The sequence below is a fragment of the Protopterus annectens genome, chromosome 13.part0 (assembly GCF_019279795.1).
Source record: "Protopterus annectens isolate FY-2018-M chromosome 13.part0, PAN1.0, whole genome shotgun sequence".
Taxonomy (NCBI): domain Eukaryota; kingdom Metazoa; phylum Chordata; order Ceratodontiformes; family Protopteridae; genus Protopterus; species Protopterus annectens.
This window is the reverse complement of record NC_056747.1, coordinates 1209586105-1209612320: the sequence shown is the minus strand read 5'-3', so window position 1 is coordinate 1209612320 and position 26216 is coordinate 1209586105. Positions and strand designations below refer to the sequence as shown.

Below are 26216 nucleotides of genomic sequence, written 5' to 3'. Positions count from 1 at the left end.
CAGTTGAACATGAATCGTAGCAATTGCTGCTCTTTTTTCAAAGGTTTCTGACAGGAAGTGATTTTTGCAAGTGGAGCTGTAAAGGGATCAATGTCATTCTGCTTGGCCCAGAAGGAGAACCTCTTCCATTTACTAGCGTAAAGCTTCCTAGTAGTTGGTTTATGGGAAGGGACTAAAATATGTTGAACCATAGGTGAGATATCAGGAAGCCTGGCTACGATCGGAAGTGGAGAAACCAAGCTGTCAGCTTGACAGTTTGAATGGAAGGAAAAAGAGCACCAGACTGATGTGTCAGGAGGTCCGGAACCGGGTCCAGAATCCAAGGCTCCTCCCTCAGGTAATGCGAAAGGAACGGGAACCATATCTGGCGAAGCCAGTATGGAGCAATGAGGATCAACCTGCAACTCAGCAACTTTGCTTTCTGAAGAACTTTTAGAATTAAAGGAAAGGGGGGAAAAGCATAAAGAATCCCAGGGCCAATCATGGACCAGTGCATCTCTGGGTGACTGTCCCGGAGGGGGAACTAGGGCAAAATAGCTGCTGCATTTGTTTAAGTGAGAGGCAAAGAGATCGCAACGTGGCTGGATCCATCTGTGGAAGATCATATCCACCACATCTTGTTTCAGAGACCACTCATGTGTCATGAGAATTGCCCTGCTGAGCTTGTCTGCTATCACGCTGGACTTCCCCAGAATGTGCATTTTAACCAGGAAACGCTGAGAGGAGATTGCCCATTGCCATACTCGAAGGGCCTCCCAACATAAGGATTTGGTTCTGTCCTGTTTGTTGATGTACCACACTACTGACAAGTTGTCCGTCTGAATTGCTATATGGCCCAAAGGGAGACAGTTGTGAAGTGCTTGCAATGCTAGTAACACCACTCTCATCTCCAGGACATTGATGTGCAAATGGTACTCGTGAGGTTGCCAAGTTCCTTGAACTATCAGCCCCAGATAATGCCCCCCACCCTATCTGGGAAGCGTCCATGGTCACTGTGGCTGCCAGATGAGGGGCTACAAAGTGATTGGGGAGTGTGGAGTCACCACTGTAGATCTTTCTTGCAAGCATCCATGATTAAGCTAATGTGTGACATTGACAAGTCCTGATACGACCACTGAGTGAAGAGGAGCCATTGCAGAATCCTCATGTGATAATGGGCTAATGGAACTAGAGTAATGGCAGCCGCCATTAAACCCAAGACCTTCAGGACAAATCGAGCCTGAACCTTTGATTTTGACAAAAGGAAAGAAACCTGACCTTGAATGGCAAGCGCCCTTTCTTGTGGGAGCTTGGCTATCATGTCTCTTGTATTTAGCTGAGCACCTATGAAAGTAATACACTGAGAGGGCAACAAGGCAGATTTTTCGTAATTTATTGTGATTCCTAGGTGTACACAAGTGTGAATCGTGTGGTTCCTGGCCCTTAGGAGATGATGCTCAGTGGTGGCAGTGAGGAGCCAGTTGTCTAGATAAGGAAACACCTGGAATCCCAAACGTCTCAGGTGAGCCATGACTTCTGCCATGCATTTGGTGAACACCCTGGGGGCTGTGGTGAGACCACAGGGCAGAGCACTGAACTGATAATGACTGGCTCCCAGCCGGAAGCATAAATGTCTCCTGGACCACCTGTCCATTTTTATATGGCAGTATGCGTCCTGGAGATCGATAGAGCACATCCAATCTCCCTGACTCAAAAAGGGTAGAATGGACTGCAGTGTCACCATCCGGAACTTGGTCTTCTTTACTGACCTGTTTAACTTGCTGAGTTCCAAGATATGTCTCCAGTCCCCTGTCTTCTTTGGAACTAAAACGAACCTTGAGTAAGCTCCGGATTCTATCTGGTCTGTGGGGACTTCCTGAATGGCTCTTTTTTGCAGCAAAGTTTTTACTTCTACGGTTGCTTGATCCCGAAGATTGGGTAGATCATCTGGGATTGATGATTTTTGACTTCTTGGGGGTGCTTGGGAGAAAGGAATTTTGTAACCCCTGGATAATATGCACCATACCCATTCGTCTTGTGCTATATCTTGCCAGGCTCTTGGGTACAGTGAAATTCTGCCCCCAACTGCCTCCAGAGGTGAGCAGCCAGGCAATCCTTCAGGGATTCTGAAAGGGTCTGGCAGAGAATGTATCCCTGTCGCCCTGTTGTGGACCCCCCCTGCCGCGAGGTTGGCGTCTCCCATTATTATTATTTCCCCCTCTGCCTCTGGGGGAATTACCTCCACGAGTGTCCGGCAAAGCTCCCTGGGATTTACGGAACCACATTTTGCCACTCTTTTGGCCTTTCGGATAAGGCCAGGGTGGAGTGCAAAAATGGACTCCTACGGCAGAGAGAGTTTTGCCATCTCGTTCATTCCTGGTAAGAGTCTCTCGAACTTGCAGCCCAAACAAGGTCGAGCTGTCAAATGTAGTGTTCGTAAAGGAGGACTTGAAGGGCTTCACAAATTGACAAAAGTGCATCCAGGAATGTCTGCAAAGAGCCACTCCTGTGCCTGCAGCCCTACTCGCTCCATCTGCTGTGTTAAGAAATCAAGTGCATGGAGGAGTTGACAATGGAGATTAGGGTCGCTAGCTGGTTAGCCGAATCGGAAGCCACTCCCTCAGCTGAAGGATCCTGGAGAGTATCTCCCAGCTCTTTAAGGAGATCCCTCTGAAGCCTTGTAAAATGTGTCAAATAGTTCAGTGACCGAAGAATAAAGGCCACTGAAGAGAAAACACACTTCCCATACCTATCCATGGCTCTAGACTCCTTGTTTGGTGGATGGATAGAAGAGGAAGTCTCTGCTAGTTCCTTCTTGGTGGCTGCTACCACCACCATACCATCAACTGGCATGCCTTTTGAGAGAAAGGTCTTATCATATGGTGCAGTCATGAATTTATTTGGCCTTCTCGGAATGGGCTCTATGGTCTCTGGAGCACTCCACGCCTTTCGACTCACTACAGACAAAGGTGGGTTGAAAGGTGGAGACACCCAGGAGGTGGAAGGTCAGGAACCAAATGCGTCCAGGTACACAGACTCATCCTCAGAAGGGGTCAGGGACTTCCAGTTGACCCTCTGCCTAAGGATCTCCAGAATGTCTGAGAATAAGACATCTTCAGAGGGGGACCATGGGGACCCTTCCGAGTCATCCAAGTCCGTGTCAGAGGTGACGGACTCGGGGTAGTCCACATGTTTCCTCTTACATTTTTTCTTCCTGGGAAACTCCTCTGAGGCATGCCTAAGAGAGGTCTCAGAAGAAGAGGGGTCGCCATGTGGGGTGTCCTGGGGCATCGGTTCCCTACGCTTGGGATGGAGAGAAGGATCCAAGGCAGAAACAGGTATCGATGGGGACAGAGCCAATGGAGACAAGGGTGGGACCATCTCGGTGGACAGCACACTCCTCATCACCTCGAAGGCACCGAGATCCGGAAAAGAGGGAGGCTCTGGCTCTGAGGAGCCTGGAGACCTCCTCCGCACCAAAGGCGACAGCTCTGAGGCAGATGTGGGAGCCGAACTCACCTGCGCCAAAGCTCCGAGAGGGAGAGTGGGGTTGGACAAGTGTCCGATGCCACTTCCCCCCCTCGGAGACGACGAGGGAGTCTCAGCGCCCAGACCCCTCGACAGAGCAGACTGTCGAGGAGGTTGGAACGAATGTCAGAACCGATACAGCAAGGGTTGTCAGAACTGACGGTTCTACCACTACTACTTCCATGCACTCCGGCTCCGAACTGGATGCAGTCGGAGGACAAACGAGACAGGGGCTGGACCGGACAACGGAGCCACTTCCTTCTGGGCTGGCCCTGACAACAATTGAGCAAATACCCGTGCCTTGAGCAGCCTCTTCACCACTCTCTCCACATCATCATCCAATAAACTCCTGAATGATCGAGAGGAGTGGGCCGAGGACCAGTGACTACCTGCTACTGACTGTAAAAATGGTGACTGAGGCACATATCTCACCGGGTCCAAAGAAGGAGATCTCAACCTCTTTTGAGTCCAGGAAGGCTCTGAAGCCACAGATAGAGCTACAGAAGAAAAGGAATCCTCAGAGCCAACAATCCACTCCGAAGGATCTGAAGATTTAGATTTTGCCTTTGTTAGCACCGAAGGATAGAATCCTTGAACATTATAGAGATATTAGAAACCGTAAAGAAAGTAGTGCTATTGCTATATACACTATGAGCACAGGACCTGAACATAACTATAAGTTCCTAGTTTTACAGATTCCGTCAGAGAAACAGAGATGGGGCAATCTATCTAATGACACAGAAGCGGCTGAACAGAAATGGATTATACGCTTTAATGCAGACAAACCCCCAGGTTTGAATCAGCTTGACCGTTGAAGCATTGATTACTCTCAGTGCTACATAAATTATATGTGTCTGTTTGTTTATTCTATGCATTGTGACAAAATTAGATTTTACGACATAATATTGTATAGTTTTATAGTGCACTATGTTAGGTAAATACATATACACACACGTTTAGACGACATGCTCCTTGCATATTAGTTTATATGTAAGCATCCTTCCTATGCATACACCATCCACATATCTCTTATATATATATATATATATATATATATATATATATATATATATATATATATATATATATATATATGCATTTATGCGTTTATATATTTACTTACATTATTTCCACACGCATGACATACATAGTTATTATCTTGTTGGAAATATGTGTACTGTGGCATTTATTGTGAATGTTTTCACAGATGTATATGTGTAGATGCATTTGTTACTGTGCTTTATTTTAACTAATAGTGATTATAGCATTGTTTTGAAATATGTGACTGTTTTATAGTATTTAAGGGATTGTGGGATTTGTAACATTTGTCTGATGAAGGGGTAGATCCCTGAAAGCGCTAACCTTTGTACTGTGGATTCATGATATTTTATTTTAGTTTTATTCGAATAAATTCCCCAGCTGTGGTACTGTTGGTGGTTCTTCTATATTTGCTGTTTTTATATGTTTGCAATTTTAATGTAAAAATTAGTGATGCTTCTTTAGGCAAAGTACAGTCTGAGATAAAAATAAATTACAATCAGGATAATAATATTTAAATGTATTACTTTTAGTTAAACACATAGTATTCATTTGTATTTTTTTATTCTCAGTAAAACACACTGAGTTTCTGCATTAGATATATCTAATGCATAAATAGGGGTTAAACACTTGACTTTTAATGTCCTTGACCAAGAGTTAGATGTTTTTAATGCACACTCTTGCATGACACATTATTTGTCCAGTTCACGGACAATAATAGTATTTCAGTCTTCATATACGAAGTCTGTCCACAAAACACATACTGCTAAGCCAAGAAGATGCCTTGCTTATAACATATCATCGTAGGTACCTTTCTGTTAGCTGCCATGCCTACAGCCCATGGTCTATCATATGTTCTCATAGAGTATATGGAAGGTGTCTTCACTGGTTTTGACCTTTGCCTGGCACACTGTTCACGTTTTTCCTCCAGTTCTTCTCTTTCCTTCTCTTGTCGGCGCAGCTGAATCTAAAGGAGAAATGGGCATTATTTCCATGTGATATCATGTATTATTTGGGTATTTCTTCCCTCTACAGTTATTTTTTCTAAGATATACTAAGGCAGGCACCAGGACCACACAGAAAAATAAAACTTTGTTCATGTTGGCTGCAGACCAACGAATCTGTCTCTATGGAGAAAATTTATTTTTTCATGGATTTTCCTTAGCAACTAAGAATTACACAGAGTAGATTTAGCAATGCCAGAACTAATTCTTTAGTGTCAGTGAAGACTATGAAATATTGCTAAATCTATAAGGCAGGTACTTGTTGGTGAATATTAAAAGAAGAGAAGCCACCTGCCATGTATTTCTGTAGAAAACCAAACATAACATGCTGTCAGGTCAGTGCACTGTTCTCAATCAAACTACCAATCTTTATTTGCATGCTTACAGACCCTGGTCTCACATAAAAAACATTGTGTCACATATAACAATGCAGTCTGACCAGTAATTCCAAATGTAATGATTAAAAAGGGTCATGGAAAGGTATGTTTTCTTAACACACCTCTTAAAGTAGTGCAAAGCATGTCTGTTAAAAAGGTCTAATCATCTGCTTGTTTCAAAAGGAACGTGAAACACTAATACTGTGTAATGCAGTCTGTGTAATATATAAATTCTTACAGTAACTCTACCAAATCTACTAAAGATTCTTTCTCTTTCCATCTTCCTTCGAGTCTGCCACATTTTGAATGTACAATAATGAGTAAAAAAGGTCACACAGACAAACCAGTCAATAAAACCTACAAGAAAAATCTAGCCAAGGGGTTTTGGCTTTATTGTCCTGAATTTGTCTATAAGAGACTTAAAAAGAAAAAAAGTCATGGACATTCAGAACTGCCATATAGCTGAAACACCTGATGTCCTTAAGAGGTCATTTGTATATATCCCATGTGCCTCTAAATAAAAAGAGGTTTTAAGGAGTCACACAATGGCAACTCTAGCTTGGCTAGATCTTTTTTGTGGTCTTTACATTTTGAAACTACATCAACTTAGATGACTGTACCTGCATCCCCAGTATCTCCTCTCACTGCTGACTGCCCCTATTTTTTAACATTTCTTCTTCATAACCTGATGTATGTTTAATGGTCACTTCTTAGTTTTACAAGTGGAAGTTTGAGCTATGAACATTTTTGCTGACCAAGAGGCATTCTGTCATCCTTTTACCTGATTTTCTTTTTGAGGAGGCAACTTATAATATGCATGCTGACATCTGTTCCTCCTTAGATTTTCCCATAAACATGCACCATACTCTCACTAGTCTCTACCTTATGTGCTGAACAGACAATTTCTGCTTCTTCTCCCTAGGGGATGACCTCAACTCCAAGGCACGCAGTTTACAGATTCCCAGTCACAGTTTACTGGAATCTCATGCATAAATATAAACACTACACTTCTGGACCAGAAGCATTAGTACTAAAATTAATAGCTAATGAGTGCAATCTAGGCTATGCTTTATTAATTAACGCCTGTGTAACATGAAAATCAAAATTCAGCTCTGGCTTCTCTGCAGGAGAGATTTCTTTATTTCCAAGTCAAGGAGGATGCCTTTACATCAGCCCACTGAAGGTAAATTGTCTGTTGATGTTTCTGACTGACATTCATGAATATGTCCCACACAGAATGGGAATATTTATTTGGAGCCTTCTCCCATTTCCCTGGAAGGTAAGGATATTTATTTATTTATTTGACGTTTGTTGACCGGGTTAGTCTGAGCTTGTTCCCTTTTTCAGTGGAGGCCCGGGGAGAAAAGCGCCACAGTACAAATTATGCAAGTAATGCAAAATTAACAGTTCAAATTTTGCAAGTAAAAAAAAAAAATCACAGTACAGATTTTGCAAGTAAAGTAAAATAAGATAAGTACAATAAAACGTATATACAAAAATTTAAACATAAACAATTGTAGAGCAAGTAAAATAACTCAGCAAGTGAGGCAAACAAATTAGAACTGAGTATTGAGAGGTTAGTAAGAACAAAGTGGCAAATAGCAGAAGAAACACTATTGATGGTCTAGCATTAGATTCATAGAAATGAGACAAGCAACAGTGTGAGGAGTGATAAGAGAGAAAGGTATACGATTGAAAGGAAATTAGTATCATATTACAGGGGGCAGGAATTTGGAGGCGTATAGGGAGCAGTTGATTATCGTAATACACAGGAAGTTAGAATATGTAATATGTATGGGAAAGGAAGAAGCGGTAAGGAAAGTGAGAGAGGAAGAATAATGAAGGAGGAGAGAGGTATGGGAAGATTTAAGTGGGGTGACTGCAATTACATTTCCAGGTGCTGAATAGGTGTATTGAATGCATGTGCATGGGTGATATTGATGCTGGAGTCCACATTGATGCTTGAGTCCATCAACTGTGGAATTTTTTGTAGTTATACAACTAATGTAATGGGTATAGGACTTGGCAGATAACCTGTCACACATATGAAAATACGCAACAGTGTGCATATATCACTGCATGGCTACATCCTATGCCTACTTGGGTAAACAATGGTATGTTAATTGTAGAGAATGATGGCTTTAAATGCTCAATGCATTAAATGGTAGACTTTTCCATGGTGCTGGCGGTCTTGGGAGGACAAAGCAGAAGGGTCCCAGAGGTAGGACAGTAAGAAGTTTAAGACATGGGAAAGGAAGTAATTAGAACCGAGGACAACATTAACGAAATCCTCAAAAACTGTCATTATTAAATGTTGCCTTGAACTGAAGGAAAAAAATGCCATAACATTGCATTTCTAATGTTAGAGACAATGTGTGTGATTGTTAATCACTTGCAAACATTCAAAATAGGATGTTTCCCAGATTCTATAAATGAAAATATTATACAATTAAATTGCTGTGAAGAAACAACTAATGTGGTATGCTGTTTTCAATAAGATGTCTGAAATGCATTTATCTAAGCTCTTTGACTAAAAATCAAAGACATCCTGTGACAACTTATTGTAATGTTGTGTGTGTTTATTTATTGTTTTAATTGTTTTAAATTTATATTGTACCTCAAGATTTTTTATGGTGCTAATCAAGAGACATTTAATGTTATTTGAATGTTAAGAAAGAAATGCATAGTCATAGCTGTCGTTTTTCAACAGTTGCTAAGCAGAGTAGAAAACCTGTAAGACAGACATCTGCAACGTGGCAAACCTTAAGGAGCCACGTGTGAGGACTCTAGGAGGTAGAGGTCCCCACACCACATTGCATGCAGGACACTCATGAGCCACATTTGAAGTACAGTTTCCAGTTACAGAGACATTGATTAATGAGGGGTATTAAGCTATTAGGTAAAGTACAGAGGGAAGCGCCTCACAGCAAGAGGTTCTCCGGTTCGATCCTCTGCTGGGGTGCCTTCTGTGTGGAGTCTGCATGTCCTCCCTGTGGTCGCGTGGGTTTCCTCCGGGTGGTCCAGTTTCCTCCCACATCCCAGAGACATGCTGTAGGTGGATTGGACACTCTAAATTGGCCCTAGGTATGAGTGTGTGCGTGCCTTCTGTGGAAGGTTGGGCGCCGGGCTGGCAACTCAACACCGTAAAACTCCACTGCCAATCATGAGTGGACAGGTGATCCGCTGTGGTGACCCCTAACCGGGAAAAGCCGAAAGAAGAAGAAGAAGGAGAAGTTGTTTTTGTTTGTCTTTTCCCGGTTAAGGGTTGCCACAGCAGAACTCTGGTCCGCTAATGATTGGCAGTAGATTTTCACGAACGCCAAGGTGCCAGCTCGACGTTCAACCTTCAACGAAGGCACGCCCATTTAAGCATGTCTTTTGAACGCCTACCCAACCGCGGGGAGGACATGCAGACTCCACACAGAAGGTACTCCCCGCACTCTAACCGAGAATCGAACGGGAGAACCTCTTGCTGTGAGGCAACAACGCTACCGCTGCACCACCACTTATACTTTAAAATACATTATTTGTTTTATGATGATCCTGCATAATGGTTTGAAAATAATTACCTGAAGTTTAGACATTAATTTTAGACAGCAAATGCAAAATTGGCTTTTGGTGTGCAAAATCAATTTTGTTTTGGAAGTGAAAAGTGAAATCTGTCAGTTACCATGTACTATGAAAAAAAAAGTGAAAGTATTAATAATTAAATAAATTCTGTGTTACAGTTCTGAAGTATGCCAATGTAATTAATAAAGGGAAACAATGTCTGCCAACTGTATGGCTCATTGATTGTAGTATATAATGTTCTGGTGTAGGTTTCACATATTGCAGTGTCAGCATTGGAGGTCAAAGTACTTATTTGACAACATTGCTCCAGAACCATTCTGAACTATGGTAAAGCCACTGACGAGAGCCACAGCATGTGTCCATAAGTTGTGATACTCTCAAATGTTTGTTTGTAGTTCCTTGGTGTTACTCTGACCTATGATATTACGTCTGAAAAGTGTCCAGGTATCTGTTTCAAAGTACTGTTGTTCCTGGTTACCAGCATGTAGCAATTTGGTCCCATTCCCACCAATGACACTCCCAAAAATGAGGACACTTTTCATCTATCTGTTAGGTGTGCTGGTTTCCCTAATGTTGCTTTAATACTGTAATTAGGGAAATGCAATGGATCTTAGTAGAAGAAGCATGTCTCACTTTGGTAAGCCACTTCCCCTTCCTGCAACCCCACCTATTTTGGTGTTGTCAATACAAATCTCATATGTCTCTGGTCTTCTAAAGAGATAAACAGGTGTGGCTTCTCACTCTTCCTGCCACTAGCTGGTTCATAAGTGCCTGTTTGGTGGCGGGTCAGAAGAATATCCAGCCACTGCACTACTGGGCTGCTTAAATTTGATACCACTATGCCAGTGTCACTGCAAAAATACTCTCCACTGGTAATAATTAGTATTCTAGTACAATTTTGACATATGACAATTGATCTACTGACAGAGCAGACAATTACTGGGACAGTTGTGAAACTCCTTGATGGCAGTATGCAGCATGCCAGCAACACTACACCTATTCTGATCTATGTGAAGATGCTTCAACTTTCTCTGACAGCTTTGCTATTCTGTGACAGCAGCATGCATTTTCCTGGCATCATTTTAACCTCAGTGTTACTGATAGGGAATACAATATCAGACAGCTTTGTTATTCACCGAACATAATATATGATAAAGTGTTGTATCACCATTCTTATGCAAGCAGTCAAAGCATTCAGGAGTAACAGACCATTAGTCAGCTGGTTTCTTACTTAACTGTGGCATGTAGTAATTTGGCATTTTTCTCATCTGCAGCAGTAATGTAGGGGAAGTGCATGTCTCTAAACTATGGTCCTCACTAGTGGTACATGAAAGGGCATAGCACTAGGCAGACATAGAGTAGGGAGAGTAATAAGGAGACAAAGACCCTGACAATTATGTCATTGCACTGGCATAAGTTTGTTGTATGTCAGTGGTCTGATAGTTGTGCTACTTTCTGCTGACAACATATATTATTCTGCATCATTCTGACAGACAGTAGTGTTAATAATGCACACTGCTCATGGGCACAAAACTGTACTGTTCCAAGGTGATGGATGAGATGCAAAGTGTGCATCTCACAAATGCAATTCCTTATGATGGAAGGATGTATAATGTTGTCATCATTCGGAGTTAAGACATTTCCAGCGATAATGAGGAACACCATCTGTGTAATAGATGTGCTATTCCCCAGTAGCAAGGTGTACTGTATTGGAACTATTATCACTCTTAGCAATGCCAGTGATTACAGATGATATATCTTACTGAAAGGTGTGCTAATCCCTGAGGGTAGCATGTGGTGATCCATTTGCATTCTAACCTAGAGCAATGCTACTAAAGACAAACCGTAGACAACAAACATCTAACAAATGTTCTGCTCCATAATGGTACAGTAGAGTACAGGGGTTTATTGTCTAAAGTACTGAGAGAATCATTCTGTTGTGCAACTTATAAACAAAGGTATGGCATCTATGTCCATGGAGGTCATTGTTCCACTGCATTCAGCATTCATCAGATCTATCACGGAGTACAATGTCCCCTTTGATATGTACCTAACCAGGCACACCCAACAGCTGGAACTTCCACAGAGGTTCCTCACTATTAGAATACAAGCCATAAGTAATATGTACTATACAGATCGCCTCAAAGCTCTATCCCTGTACTCTGTCTCCTACAGGCTGCTGAAGGGAGATCTAAGCCTGACATAAAAAGGCATTGTCAAATCCCACCCTGATGGACCTCCTGCACCTGCAATATCTGCAAGACAAACAGCACCAGAATAACTCATTCTAAAGACTTAAACCTTCCCTGTGATATAAACAGGACCAACTGGAAAGACAGATATGTATCCCAGAGACTGTCCCTTCTCTGGACAAGGCTCCCTACCCATGTAAAGCAGAGTTCTTCCCTAACCCAATTCAAGTGTAACTTGCACAATTGGATGGGGAAAAGGAAATTCATCCCTAGTTGGCACCTGTGTCTCAAGTGGACACAGGCATTCTGTAAGTGGTTCATCTCCCAGGCCCCTGCTTATGCATACCAAGGGTACCACAACTTGTCAGAGATTTGGGATGTATGGCTAGGCTTAAAAAGGCCCTAGTGGTGATTAGCCTAGTATACACCTATATATGTTGGCACCATTCTTCTCCATGGCAATTTTATTTATGGTAGAGAAGCATTTGTTTTGAGATACAAGAAGCTTTCTGATGACAGCATGTAGTGTTCTGGCACCACTCTGCCCTAATGCAATACCAATGGTTATTAGAAGAAGAAGAAGAAGAAGAAGAAGAAGAAGAAGAAGAAGTAGAAGTGAGAGAAGAAAGCAAGGGATGGCCGTGGAATGGATACAGGAAAACGGTAGGTAGCAAGTGCAGACAGATAAACACAAAACTCAGACACATACTGACAGAAATGGTATTCATACCAATGATGGAGGAGAGTGGGTGGACATGTACATACAGAGGATGTACAAGTCCTGGTGGGGGGAGCAATAAACAAGGAATGGGTAAAGAAAACCAAGTGATGGAGCACATCAGAATGTGGATACTGTGGGATTCTGGCATGGCTGGCTGCTAATTCAGCCAAAAGGGTGAGAAACCTAGGCATCAATCATCTGAGTGGCTTACAGTATGGTCCAGTTGCTCCTCCAGTGGATGATGGCCTGGGACTGCCAGTCACACAACTTTATCAGGCTTGTAGGAAGGAGATTGCTGTTCTCAATGTGGGTGCACTGCTGCTGACAGCACATATTGGCATAGTGCAATCTCAGCAGAGCTGGTATATTTAATTAGCAGGTGGTGTGTGTGTGTGTGTGTGTGTGTGTGTGTGTGTGTGTGGGGGCTCCTGCAAAAAAAACATTGTTTTTAATTTTTGGTACTTACGTATTATCACAACCAGATTGGAAAAGGATGGACTTTCACTAAGTTTTCTGACAGCCCTTCAATATATTGGTTTTTCTGGGTAACAAAATCCACCGTTTTTTAGGATGTACTGTTTACAACACTAATTACATTCCAAGGTGTAATGGAAAATGATGGAAATAATTGGTTGACCGTTTCTTCTTCTTTGCTGTAAATGTTACTGCGATGGCTGTCAAAATAGATAGAAAACAGTGCTTTCTCTTTGCGGCTTGAGTTCTACCTAGCAGAATACAATTGGCGTGAAGGTGAAGCTAAACAAATGTTTTGAATGTAAATTCACAGTGATCGCCGTAACACTTCCACCACAGAAGAAGATGCAGTCGACAGTTTTCCAAGCCCTCACAGCAATGCCAGGTTTCTTACTGTGGGAGCACATGAATAAGCTCAGCAGCCATGTTGCTGCAGTACTCCGTGAGCAAGGCTGGCAGACAAACTAAAATGGTGCAAAAATAATTCACTGTTAAGCAGTACAGAAGTTACAAGTAAAGTAATGGGAAATTGTCAGCACGCCACAGTGGTGAGGCAAAAGGATATCTTTTTCAACCACCAAAAGCCTGAAATGCTCAACGTCCATGCTACTGTCGATCGGCCAGACACCTGCATGACATTACAAGGGGGAATCCCAAAGGGTGTCGGCCTTACATGTTTGACTGTGGTACTTACACTACTATCCACCAACCAAACAGCCAGCTCACTCCATTACACTATAGCACTTGTACTTACTGTCATGCTGTTTGACCATCTTACCATGCAGAACTGCATAATGAGCCATGTAGAATCTGGTTGCGATAATACGTAAGTACCTATTTTTTTTTTATTTTAGTTCCGACCTTCCAAAATGTCGGTCATATGGTCTCGGCCATATGATGTTCAGCATTTTGAAAGGCTGATCAACTGAAGGGGATCCATATATACATATACGTATGCATATATGTACATATGGGTCTGTTTCATACGACCTAACTTTAATTTGACTGAAATTAATTTGACCGAGACCATATAACCTAAAGTTCAAAATAGTGAAAACTCACTTGACTGAAACTCATAACACCGACAGCTAACAATACTAAATTTCAACATAGTAGTGGTGGTGTGTAGACTACTGTAAGTTAAGTAAAAGGTATATGCCCTTTTCCCCACTGTAGTGCAATCCTGGAGTTAGTATATATAGTTAGGGGGTGTGGGGGGCACAGCCCCCCACCTAGTTTGGTTTTATATTGTCTGGTTTCTGATAAGAGGGTAAATAATTAGTGTTTAAGTTCTGGAAAGTGTTAATAATTGGTGTTGTAAGTGTCCATGTCTATAGTTTGCAATTTAGTGTGTTGAAATCTAGCACTGAAAGCTGTCAGTGTTATGAGATTCATTCAAGTGAGTTTTCAGTATTCTGAACGTTAGGTTATATGGTCTCGGTGAAATGAATTTCAGTCAAATGAAAGTTAGGTCATATGAAGTACACCCATATATGGGTCTACTTCATAACATTGAAATTTCATAACGTTGAATTTCATAACATCGAGACCAAAACATCTAAATCCCAAAACAGTGAAAACTCAGAACATTGAAAGTGTGCTTCATAACATTGAAAACTACAATGCACATGTAAATAACATCCCCTACACCTACAACAATACCTAACAAACACACCTTCTACTACATTTCTGCAAGGGGGCAAGCCCCCCTGCACCCCCCATGTGGGGGTCTGCCCCCACACCCCCTGTAAATTAAATATACCAACACCAAGATCGTACTACAGTGGAAAAAAGTTAATCTACTTTTTTCCCACTGTAGTGCGATCTTGGAGTTGGTATATTTAAATTACGGGGGGAAGTAGGGGACTCTGTCCCCCACACGGGGGGTACATAGTGGCTTGCCCCCCCTGCAGAAATGTAGTAGAAAGTGTGATTGTTAGTTAGGTATTGTTGTAGGTGGAGGGGGTGTTATTTACATATGCACTGCAGTTTTCAATGTTATGAAGCACACTTTCAATGTTCTGAGTTTTCAATGTTTTGGGTTTTCAGTGTTTTGGGATTTAGATGTTTTGATCTCAATGTTATGAAATTCAACGTTATAAAATTTCAATGTTATGAAGTAGACTCATATATATATATATATATATATATATATATATATATATATATATATATATATATATATATATATGTTCATAGGTAGGTACTAGGCTATCGGCCCAAGGGCCTAAGTAAGCCTAGCCAACAAAGTTCCCTGGCTTATGCCAACCCAAGAAAGTTAATTTCCTGTGCCCCTGTTGAGCAGAGACACAGAATTGATCCCCGGGGTATATTTCCTATTTCCCATCCACTCATCAAGATTTTTCTTGAAGAGTGTTAATGAGGAACTTTGCTTGACATAGATAGGTAGCTTGTTCCAGAGTATGGGAAGTCTCTGGGACAGGAATCTATCCCTCCAGCAAGTCCTGTTTATTGTGGTGACAATGTTTAGGTCCCTAGAGCGTGTAGCTCGGAGGGATTGGGATTTCTTTAGGTGTAGCATGTCCAACAGCTCTGGGTTTGACATAGCTTTATATGTTAGGCAGAGATCACTTCGGAGTAGGCAATATGCTACAGAGTAAAGTTGGAGGTTTTTGAGACGATCAGTGTAGGCCATCTGTTTGAGGCCAGGAATTCTCTTTGTGAGGTACTTCTGTGGCCTTTCCAGCTGCTGCAGATGTCTTGTGAGGTACATTCCAAAAGGGGAGTTGTACACTATAATGGGTCTAATGAGTGTCGAGTAGAGGGGAACAATGACCTCTTTTTTCCTGGATGAGAACCCTTTTGTGATGAGGTCTGCTATGTAGAAGGATTTCCTGACTACTGTGGCAATGTGATTATCAAAGGAGAGACTACTGTCCACCTGGGTCCCAAGGTCTCTTAATCACACATTCGGTGTTAAGAAGACTGCCGCCTATGTGGTAGTTCATGGGTACAGAGTTTTTACCAAAGGGGATAACCATGCACTTTTTGGCATTGAGCTTGAGGCCATGGCTCTGACACCAGGCATCTATCTCAGTGAGGCCCTTCTGTAGGATGTCCACATCATTTAGGGACTTGACTTTGGCTCCTAGTTTGCAGTCATCTGCAAAGTTTGTTAGCCAGAGGCCTTCTGTGCTAGCCTGTACTTCAGAGAAGTAGATACTAAACAGGAGAGGTCCCAGGACTGAACCCTGTGGTACTCCACTTGTCACTGGTTTGAAGTAGGATTTGGAGTCTCCAACTTTTACAGTGTGGGTTCTGTCAGTGAGCCAGTTAGCAACCCATCTTGTGACATAGGGATTTATACCTAGTTTAGTGAGTTTAGCTATAATTCCAGAATGGTGGATGGTGTTGAAAGCCTTGGCGAGGTCAAGATAGGTTGTGTGAACCACCTTACCCTCATCCACGGCTTTGGTGACTGCCTCAAAGAAGTCAACCAGGTTAAGGAAGCAGGATCTGCCTTTCACAAACCTGAACTAGGTGGGGTCCAGAGTTTGGAGGTTACCAATGTCTTTGTTTATGAATTCCATGATGATACGTTCCATGGCCTAGCAGATGAGGCTCGTCAGCCTAATAGGGCGATAGTTCCCAGGATCAGTGGTGGCTCTCCCTTTGTGGAGTGGGATAACTGTTGCTGTGCGCCATTCAGTGGGCACAAAGCTGACGTGAGGCTATGACTGAACATGGTGCTTAGGTGGGGAGCCAGTTTGTTCTGAAGTTCGTAAAACGCAGCCTGGGATGTTGTCCGGTCTGACGCATGCTGTGTTTTTGGCTTTAGAGAGTGCTGCTTTTACCTGTGAAATTGTGATTACAGGGACTCCGCATTCTTCATGTATAGATATGGGCCCTTTAGGGGGTGAGAGGTGGGTAAAGATAGCACTGAACCTATCTGCCAGGATGCTGGCAATATCAGTTGGTTCTGTAATTTTTGTGCCATTGTGCTGTAACTCAGAGCAGATATGGGTGTTGCCATTGAGATTCTTGACATAGCTATAGAATGCTTTATGGCTGTCCTTAGAATCAGTGGCAATCTTGTTTTTATAGCTAGCTTTGGAGGATCTTATAAGGGATCTCAGCTTCTTGCTGAGGCTGACCAGGGAGCTCCTCCACTCATGGGATTTTACTCTCTTTTGCAACAAATTCTTCCTTCTGTTGTAGAGTTGTTTATGGCAGGGGACCACTAGATTGGCTTCCTTTTTTTTGAGGATAGCGTCTTGGTTCTGTTTGGGATAGCATGATCCATGCACTCGTGCAAGTGCTTATAGAGTGCATTTGTGTAGGATTCAGCAGTCGTAACTGTATTGTCCATCTGCATGGGTGTCATGAAGTTCACCACTTCTGTCTTAAGAAGCATGAAGTTGGCTTTGGAGAAATTTTTTACCATGGTTTCCTTAATGGGGGGTGGGGGCAGGATGTGGATATCTAAGGTGATTAGCTTGTGGTCGGATCTGACCAACGAGGAGTTGACTTCAGGTGTGGAACACCGATCACTCATACTGGTAATGACTAGGTCTAGGATATTGTTGCCCCTGGTGGGAGTGTGGATAAGTTGATCCAGGGCATGGGAATTTATGAATTTCAGAAAGCGCTGAGCAAAGGAGTTGGTACATGAGTAGTTTTCCCAGTTAATGGTGGGGTAGTTGAACTCACCCAATATTTGGGTGTTTGCTTGAACCCTAATATTTTCCAGTATATCAAGAAAAGAGGAGTGGGAATCCTGGGGCATGGTGGGGGACCTGTAGCGAGCTACAGTTTAGATTGCAGTTTTGCCCAGAGTTACTTGCACTTGGATAACCTCAGCTGCATTATACTGAGCAGCTAGCCTGGAGGTGTGGATATCCTTAATGAATATGGACACATCTCCAGCTTTGGTGTTCTGGTCCAGGTTAGATGGCTGAAAAGTGTGGTATGAGTTAGAGCCTGGTAATACAGGGGTGCTCTCTGGAGCCCTGAAACAGGTCTCAGTCACTGCACAGATGGGTTTACTGTGGTCTACTATCGTTATTTCAAAAGGCAAAACATATATAACAAAAAGTTAAACCGAAACCAAACATTTCGAACATACACAATGTCAACCCAAATAATAGACACATTTGCGTCAACATTGTCGCTGAAAATGTCATGTGATAGCCATATAGGAGCTGATGTAAATTAAATTCCTATACAACATATAATGTTTTTGCAGGGGGGCAAGCCCCCCTGCACTCCTCTGTGGGGGGCTGCACCCCCACAACCCCTGCTACTAATATTTTCCAACTCTGAGATCAAACTACAGTGGGGATATAGATGAATTTCCAATCCCCACTATACTGCGATCTCCGTACATATAGTCGAACACACTTATGTGAATGCACTACCACTACTGCATTCGTATAAATGTGTTCGACTATCCAATACACTTCTTCATTTTGTGCAGGACATTCTGATTTTCGGCAGCATGACTGCCGACAGAATGTCATTCGCACAAATGATAGTAAATTGATATATATACATATATATATATATATATATATATATATATATATGTGTGTGTGTGTGTGTTGTGTGTGTGTCTGTGTGCATGCGTATAGATATATATATAAAAAAAAAAATATATATATATATATATATATATATATATATATATATATATATATATATGTGTGTGTGTGTGTGTCTGTGTGCATGCGTATAGATATATATATTTATGGGTCTACTTCAGAACATCGAAATGCCACAATATCAAATTACAAAACATCTAGATGGAAACAATGAAACACCAGAACATTGAAGGACGAAATGCGGGGGGCTTTGCCCCCACACCCCCTAAATTATTTATGCCAACTCCAAGATCGCACATCGACGTTCGAACATGAAAAAAAAAAAATACAGAAAAAAAGCACTTTAAAAGGGTAGGCAGGGGGGCAAGCCTGCACCCCCCACACCCCCCCTACTTAAATATACTAACTCCGAGACCACACTTCAGTGCAGAAAAGGGAAATTCTCCCTATGTGCACCGTACGGTGCCATTGAAAGTCTATCTTCGAGCACTCAAAATTTCGAACGTTTGGTCTCGACCATGTAACGTTCGAAATTTTGAGCATTCGAAGATTTGACAGGTACCCTCTATATATATATATATATATATATATATATATATACATATATACATATATATATATATATATATATATATATCTATATAGATATCTATATATATATCTATATATATATATATATATATATATATATATATATATATATATATATATATATATATATATATATATATATACATATAGATATATTGGGTCTATTTCTGTTTATCGAAAACTCACATTTTCGAAAAACAGAAGATCGAGGCCACTTTAGTGAAAGTGCAATTAAACTAAAGTGCACTTTTGTGAAAGCCGATTCACCAAATCGGCAAAAACAGTACAATAAACAGTAAAAAAAAGAAGTTATGTACCTACCATAACGTTCCATGTTTGTTGTCCTTCATCTCGCCTTCCTTCTTGCTGGTTGGGTTCGGAGCCGATCCTCGGCTCCGACTCGGCCGATTTACTATAGCTCAAGAGATTTTACTGGCTCGAGGCTACCCCTTATCCCAACATGCCTAGCGGCAGTTACCCAGATCTCGTCTGTAATAGCCCACACTAGACATACATAGTAAAAAATTAGAAGTTATGTACCTACCATAACGTTCCATGTTAGTTGTCTTCTCTCGCCTTCTTTCTTGCTGGATGGGTTCGGAGCAACTCGGTACTTGCTAAGCTCGAGAATCACATTTACCAGCTCGAGGCAGCCCTATATCCCATGATGCAAGGCGGTAATTACCCAGATTTCGTTTGGTATCTAGAGGAAAACTGCCTGCAATCTTTCTACAAGGAAAGCAGAATAATTAGCCTAGAAGACTGTAAGAGGAACCAGGTAACAGAGATCCCAAGCTAACTGGTGTCCGAGGGAGAACAATCTCCCTGAGAAGGGGAAAAACCAAGGTCTGTCCAGGCTAGGGGGACAGGAGGGAGGGACGCAAGAAAGAAGGCGAGAGAAGACAACTAACATGGAACGTTATGGTAGGTACATAACTTCTAAATGTTAAGTTGTCAATCTCGCCTTCATTCTTGCTGGATGGGACCGTGTCCCTAGCACCCCTATCCTGGGTGGCTCAATGGAACAGACTCTTGAGAACTGTGGAACCAAAACTTGCCCTGTCCCTGGAGGCCAAATCCAATTTGTAATGAGAAACGAAGGTATGAGGAGTGGCCCAAGTGGCTGCTGCACAAATAGTGTCCAAGGGTAGTCTAGCCTGAAAAGCTGTAGATGTGGCTAGGCCTCTAGTAGAATGCGCTTTAGGTTTTGAGATCAGCTGTTTGCCCCTCAGCTGATAAATGTCAGAAATGGTGGACGATAGCCATCTGGATAAGGTTACTTTAGAAACAGGAAGACCTTTCCTATTTTCAGCATAGGAAAGAAAAAGCTGATCAGATTTCCTAAATTGCTTTGTTCTGTCCAAATAATATCTGAGTTGGCGATGAACATCTAGGCAATGCAGTTTTTGTTCTGCCCTGTTAGAATAATTGGGGGAAAAATACAGGAAGGTCAATTTATTGATTTAAATTTGTTTTAGAAGCAACCTTGGGCAAAAAGGATGGATTGGTTCTTAAGGACACTCTATCCTTGTGGAAGACCAAGTAAGGGGGACGAACACAGAGGGCATGTAGTTCCGACACTCTCCTAGCCGAAGTAATAGCAACTAGAAAGAGAGTCTTCCAAGAAAGACATTTCAATGAGCATGTAGCAGCTGGTTCGAAAGGGGGAAGAATCAAGGATGCCAGCACTAAATTTAGGTCCCACTGTGGTGGAGGATCTCTAACAGGGGGCTTAAGAAGGAACACCCCTTTGAGAAAAGCTTTACAAAGTTTGTGAGACATGATATTGTGGTCTGCAAATCCGACATGGAAATTAGAGATTGCTGCCAACTGGACCTTAACTGTGGAAGCAGAAGAACCGGAGCGAAAAATTTCAGCAAGAAAGTCCAAGACCGATTGAATAGGGGCAGTAAAAGGATCTATGTTCTTAGACTTTGCCCAAAAAGAGAAACGTTTCCACTTACTAGAGTAAATCCTCCTGGTAGAGGACTTTAGAGAAGCTACTATTATATCTCTAACGGGGTTAGAGATCATAGGAAGCCTGGCTAATGAAGGAAGTGGAGCAACCAAGCAGTGAGGGTGAGGGAACGAATTGATTGGTGCAGTTGACCCGACTGGTGGGTCAGAAGATCTGGAATTGGATCCAGATGCCAAGGCTGCACCATGAGATGGCGATGAAGGAACGGGAACCAAATTTGTCGAGACCAGTAAGGGGCAATGAGAATCATTTTGGCTCTCAAGACGGTAGCTTTCTGGAGTACTTGAGGTATCAACAGAAAGGGGAGAAAAGCATAAAGAAGTCCCCGGGGCCAATCTTGGGTAAGAGCATCTCTGGGGGGATGGCCCGGAAGTGGAAAGAGAGAGAAGAAGTGTGGGCATTTCCTGTTTTGGGGAGTAGCAAAAAGATCGCAGCATGGGCGGCCCCACTTCTGAAAAATCTCCTCCACTATGGAAAGTTTGAGAGGCCACTCGTGAGGCATGCGAATAGCTCTGCTCAATCTGTCCGCTATTATGTTGGTTCTCCCGGGGATATGCGTTGCTACCAGGAACTGATGAGAGGAGATCGCCCATTGCCAAAGTCTGAGAGCTTCTCGACACAAGGGATAGGACTTGGTTCCGCCCTGCTTGTTGATGTACCACACCACTGACATGTTGTCCGTGTGAACTGCAATAGTTCCTAAGGGAAGAAAGTCGTTGAGGGCTTGCAACGTTAAAAGCACTGCTCTCATCTCTAGGACATTTATGTGCAGGTGGTATTCGAACGGTTGCCACGTGCCATGAACCATCCTGCCCTGATAATGCCCCCCCACCCGATCAGGGAGGCATTCGAAGTGACCGTGGCTACCGGGGCCGGAAGGACAAACGGTCTGCCCTGATGGACTAGGGGAGAAGAAGTCCACCAGGATAGATGGCTCTTGCAGGTTTGTGTCACCAGGATCTTGTGACGCATGGGGAGCTGCTGGTAGGACCATTGAGTGAACAACATCCATTGTAGGAGGCGCATGTAAAAACGGGCCAGAGGGAGAAGTGTGATAGCAGCTGCCATGAGGCCCAGCACTTTCAGGACCAACCTGGCTTGTACCCTTTTGCTGGATAGGATGATCCGAACGTGGTTTTGGATATCTAGGATTCTTTGACTTGTAAGGTTTGCTGACATCCGAGTAGTGTCTAGATTTGCGCCTATAAAGGCAATAGATTGGCAGGGCGATAAGGAAGACTTTTGGAAGTTGATTGAAATTCCTAATTGACCGCAGAGACGTAGAGTATAATCTCTGGCTTGGAGAAGTTGATGCCTGGTGGTGGCTGATAGGAGCCAGTCGTCTAGATACGGAAACACCTGGAATCCTTGACGTCTCAGGTGAGCCGTGACCGCTGCCATGCATTTGGAGAACACTCTGGGGGCTGTAGTGAGACCAAAGGGCAGGGCTCTGAATTGAAAATGACTGGTACCCAGCCGAAAGCGGAGGAACCTTCTGGAGCGTCTGTGGATTTTTATGTGATAGTACGCATCCTGAAGGTCTATGGAGCACATCCAGTTGTTTTTGCCCAGGAAGGGCAAAATCGATTGAAGTGTGACCATCCGAAATCTTGTCTTTTTGACAGACTTATTCAGTCTCCTGAGGTCTAATATTGGTCTCCAGTCTCCCGTCTTTTTGGGAACCAAAAAGAACCTTGAGTAGATTCCGGATTCTAATTGATCTGTTGGAACTGGTTGGATGGCCCTTTTTCTTAGAAGCTTTGATATCTCTAGCTTCGCAATCTCCCTTAGACCGGGTGGAACATCTGGAAGGGAACCTTTTTGAGGGAAGGGGCTTTCCTCGAAGGGGATTTTGTAACCCTCGGATATGATCGACTGTACCCATCTGTCTTGAGAGAGGGAAAGCCAGGCTTCTGGATACAGCGACAATCTCCCCCCGACTGCCTCCAAGGGTGGGCAGTCGGGCAACACCTCAGGGATGCTGGAAGGGCTTGTCAGAGAGAGGATCTCTGCTGCCCTGGTTCTGCGGACCTCCTCTGCCCCTAGGGTGGCGTCTGTTGTTATTACCCCCTCTGCCTCTGGGGATAAATTGACCACGTGCGTCAGGCGTGACTCCCTGAGATTTGCGGAACTACATTTTCCCTCCCTTCTGACCTTTGGGGTAAGGTCTAAAAGGGGTGGAGAAACGGACTCCTACAGCAGAAAGAGTCTTGCCATCTTGTTCGCACCTGGTTAATGTGTCCTTCACCTGAGGCCCAAACAAAGTAGTGCCATCAAAGGGAGAATTTGTGAAGGACGCCTTAAAGGGGTCTGCGAAATTGCAAAGCCGCATCCAGGACTGACGTCTAAGAGCCACTCCTGTTCAGCAGCTCTACTCGCCCCATCGGCTGCATAAGAAATGAGCCGCATGGAGCAGTTAGTAATGGAATTTAGGATTCCAAGCTGAGAGGCAATCTTCTCCTGAGCCCCAGCAGCTGACGGATCCTGTACTACCTCACCCAATTCTTTGAGGATGTCTCTTTGAAGTCGGGTGAAGTGACATAAATAATTCAGCGAACGCATAGCAAAGGTCGCTGAGGAAAACATCCGCTTACCATACCTGTCCATGGTCCTAGACTCCTTGTTAGGAGGATGGACTGGTACGGAAGGATCTGCAAGTTCCTTTTTGGTGGCGGCTGCCACCACCATGGCATCAACTGGAACACCTTTCGTAAGAAACTGTTTCTCAGTGGGGGCCGTGATAAATTTAGAAGGCTTCCTGGGGACTGGTTCCACAGAATCAGGAGATGCCCACACCTTTCGAGCTATCACGTCCATGAGGGGGTCGAAAGGCGGAGACACCCAGGAGGTGGAGGGTCGAGATCCAAAAGCCTCCAGGTATACTGACTCATCCTCGGAGGGATTAATGGAGGGCCAGTTTCCCCTCTGTTTTAGGAGTTCTAGGATGTCTGAAAAGGAGACATCCTCAGAGGGGGATCTTGGGGACCCCTCCGACTCATCTAAGTCGGTATCTGATGTCGTAGACTCAGGGGAGTCTAAGTGTTTCCTCTTGCAGGTCCTCTTACACGGGGGCTCTCCTGAAGGATCAGGAGAAACCTCGGAAGAGGAAGTTCTTCCCAGTGGGGAAACCTGGGGCAATGGATCTCTGGGTCCGGGAGCAAGAGAGTGGGAAGAGACATCTACAGGCACCGTAGAGGGAGGAGCTAAAGGAACCGACTGTTGACTAAGCTCGGGGGCTAGCACACTCCTCATCACCTCGAAGGCTCCCCTCCCAGGGAGGGCCGAGAGACCCCGCCCCGAAGAAACAAGGACCCCCTGCCCCACCGAAAGGGAAGGCTCCGAAGCAGATGTCGGCACCAAGCTCACCAAGGCCGAAGCCCCGAGAGGGAGAGCGGGGTTGGAAAAGGGTCCGATGCCACTCACCCCCTCGGAACCGACCAGGGAAACTCGAAGGTCTCGAGGAGGAGATAGGAGTCGAAGACGACGGAGCCGAAAGGTGTGGAATCGGGTCCGAAGCCGCAACAGTCACGGTACCAATAATCTCCGGCTCCGAGCTCTGAAGGAGAGTCGAAGGAGGAATCTCAGGAGGGTGTGGAATAGCGATCGTCTGCTGAGACGGGCTATGGAGCATCTGGGCCAATGCCTGTGATTTTAGTAGTCTACTCACCACTCTCTCCAAGTCGTGGCCTGAAAGTCTGGAAGACCTTGACGATCGGCTCCGATGGCTCCGTTCCGAAAGTAAGGGGGAGGCCGGAGCCGAGTGGATAGACTCCAGTGAAGGAGATCTAGACCTCTTCCTCGATGGAGCCATCGGAGCCGACGAACCTTCGGTCCCAGTTGGAGCCGACAGCTTATCGGCTCCAAGCTGAGGTAGAGAGGTCTCGGCTCCAGCCGGAGCCAAAACATTCTTCAAAGCTAGGGTATCGGCTCCAGCCGGAGCCGACATGGATGCCGAAGCCAGGGTATCGGTGCCGATCGGCGCCGATACAGAAATTTCCAAGCAGGAAGGATTGGCTCCAGACGGAGCCGATATCGACTCTGGAGGAGTCGGAACCAAGGCCACAGACTTGGACACCGAAGTCTGGGTCTTGGGTGGCTTAGAGGGCTTCCCAGAACCGACCTTAGCTGGGGAGCTCTCAGGCTTAAGGAGACCCCTGAGGATCAACTTATTTCTACGCTCCTGCAGGACTCTCTGGCTGAAAGAATGACAAATAGCACAGGAGTCCTGCAGGTGTAGGGGTCCCAGGCAATAAATACAAGAAGTGTGACCGTCTGTCCGAGACATCTTCTGACAGCACGAGTCACACTTCTTAAAACCTGAGACCCTAGTGTCTTTTGACATGATTGAGTTTAAACACAATCACACACACACTCAGTCCTTAAATACACTAATTAAACAAAAACACAGACACACCTAACAAAAAATCCTGACAGGAATTGTTTAGGAGGGGAAGGCCTAAGGCCTGACTAACAGAAAAATTATAAAGGGGTCGAGAAAAACTAAAGGGAATAGGGTCTAAGTGAATCGAGGACTATTGACTATAAAAGGGAATACAAATTTTTAAAAGCTGGGGTAGTTAAATCTCTGAAAAGAGTAATGAAAATTCACTTACCAGGAGCTGGTAAAAAAGGTGACCTCATGAGCGAAGTGGCAAACGAGATCTGGGTAATTACCGCCTTGCATCATGGGATATAGGGCTGCCTCAAGCTGGTAAAAGTGATTCTCGAGCTTAGCAAGTGCCGAGTCGGAGCCGAGGATCGGCTCCGAACCCATCCAGCAAGAATGAAGGCGAGATTGACAACTTAACATCTATTTTTACTAAGCTTTTATACATCAATGTAGGAACGAAAGAGGAAAAGACAATGCATGGTTAACTAACCTGGTATATTAGCAGGAACTCAGCCAGTGTAACCAATAAAGAACTCCTCTCGAACCTCCAGGAAGGGGAAAGGAGGGGGGGCAAGAACGAAGGAGAGACGAAGGACAACAAACATGGAATGTTATGGTAGGTACAAAACTCCTTTGTGTTATGTTGTCCCATCTCGCCTTCATTCTTGCTGGTTGGGACCACGTACCCAGCATCTGGTTCTTGGGTGGTTCACTGAAACAAACTCTTCAGGACTGTGGAACCAAAGGATGCCCTATTCTGGGAGACCACATCCACTTTGTAATGAGAGATAAATGTATGAGGATTTACCCATG

General features: G+C 43.8%; 1 protein-coding gene across 2 annotated transcripts in view; it reads right to left on the bottom strand.

Moving 5' to 3' along the window:
• The window catches only part of MARCHF10 (membrane associated ring-CH-type finger 10), a 564123-nt gene that overhangs the window by 249651 nt on the left and 288256 nt on the right, over positions 1–26216 (bottom strand). For both annotated transcript variants that reach the window (XM_044055213.1, XM_044055214.1), the window contains exon 3: positions 5357–5512. In XM_044055213.1, coding sequence (XP_043911148.1) covers positions 5357–5512 — 156 coding nt within the window. The remainder of the gene's footprint in view (positions 1–5356; positions 5513–26216) is intronic.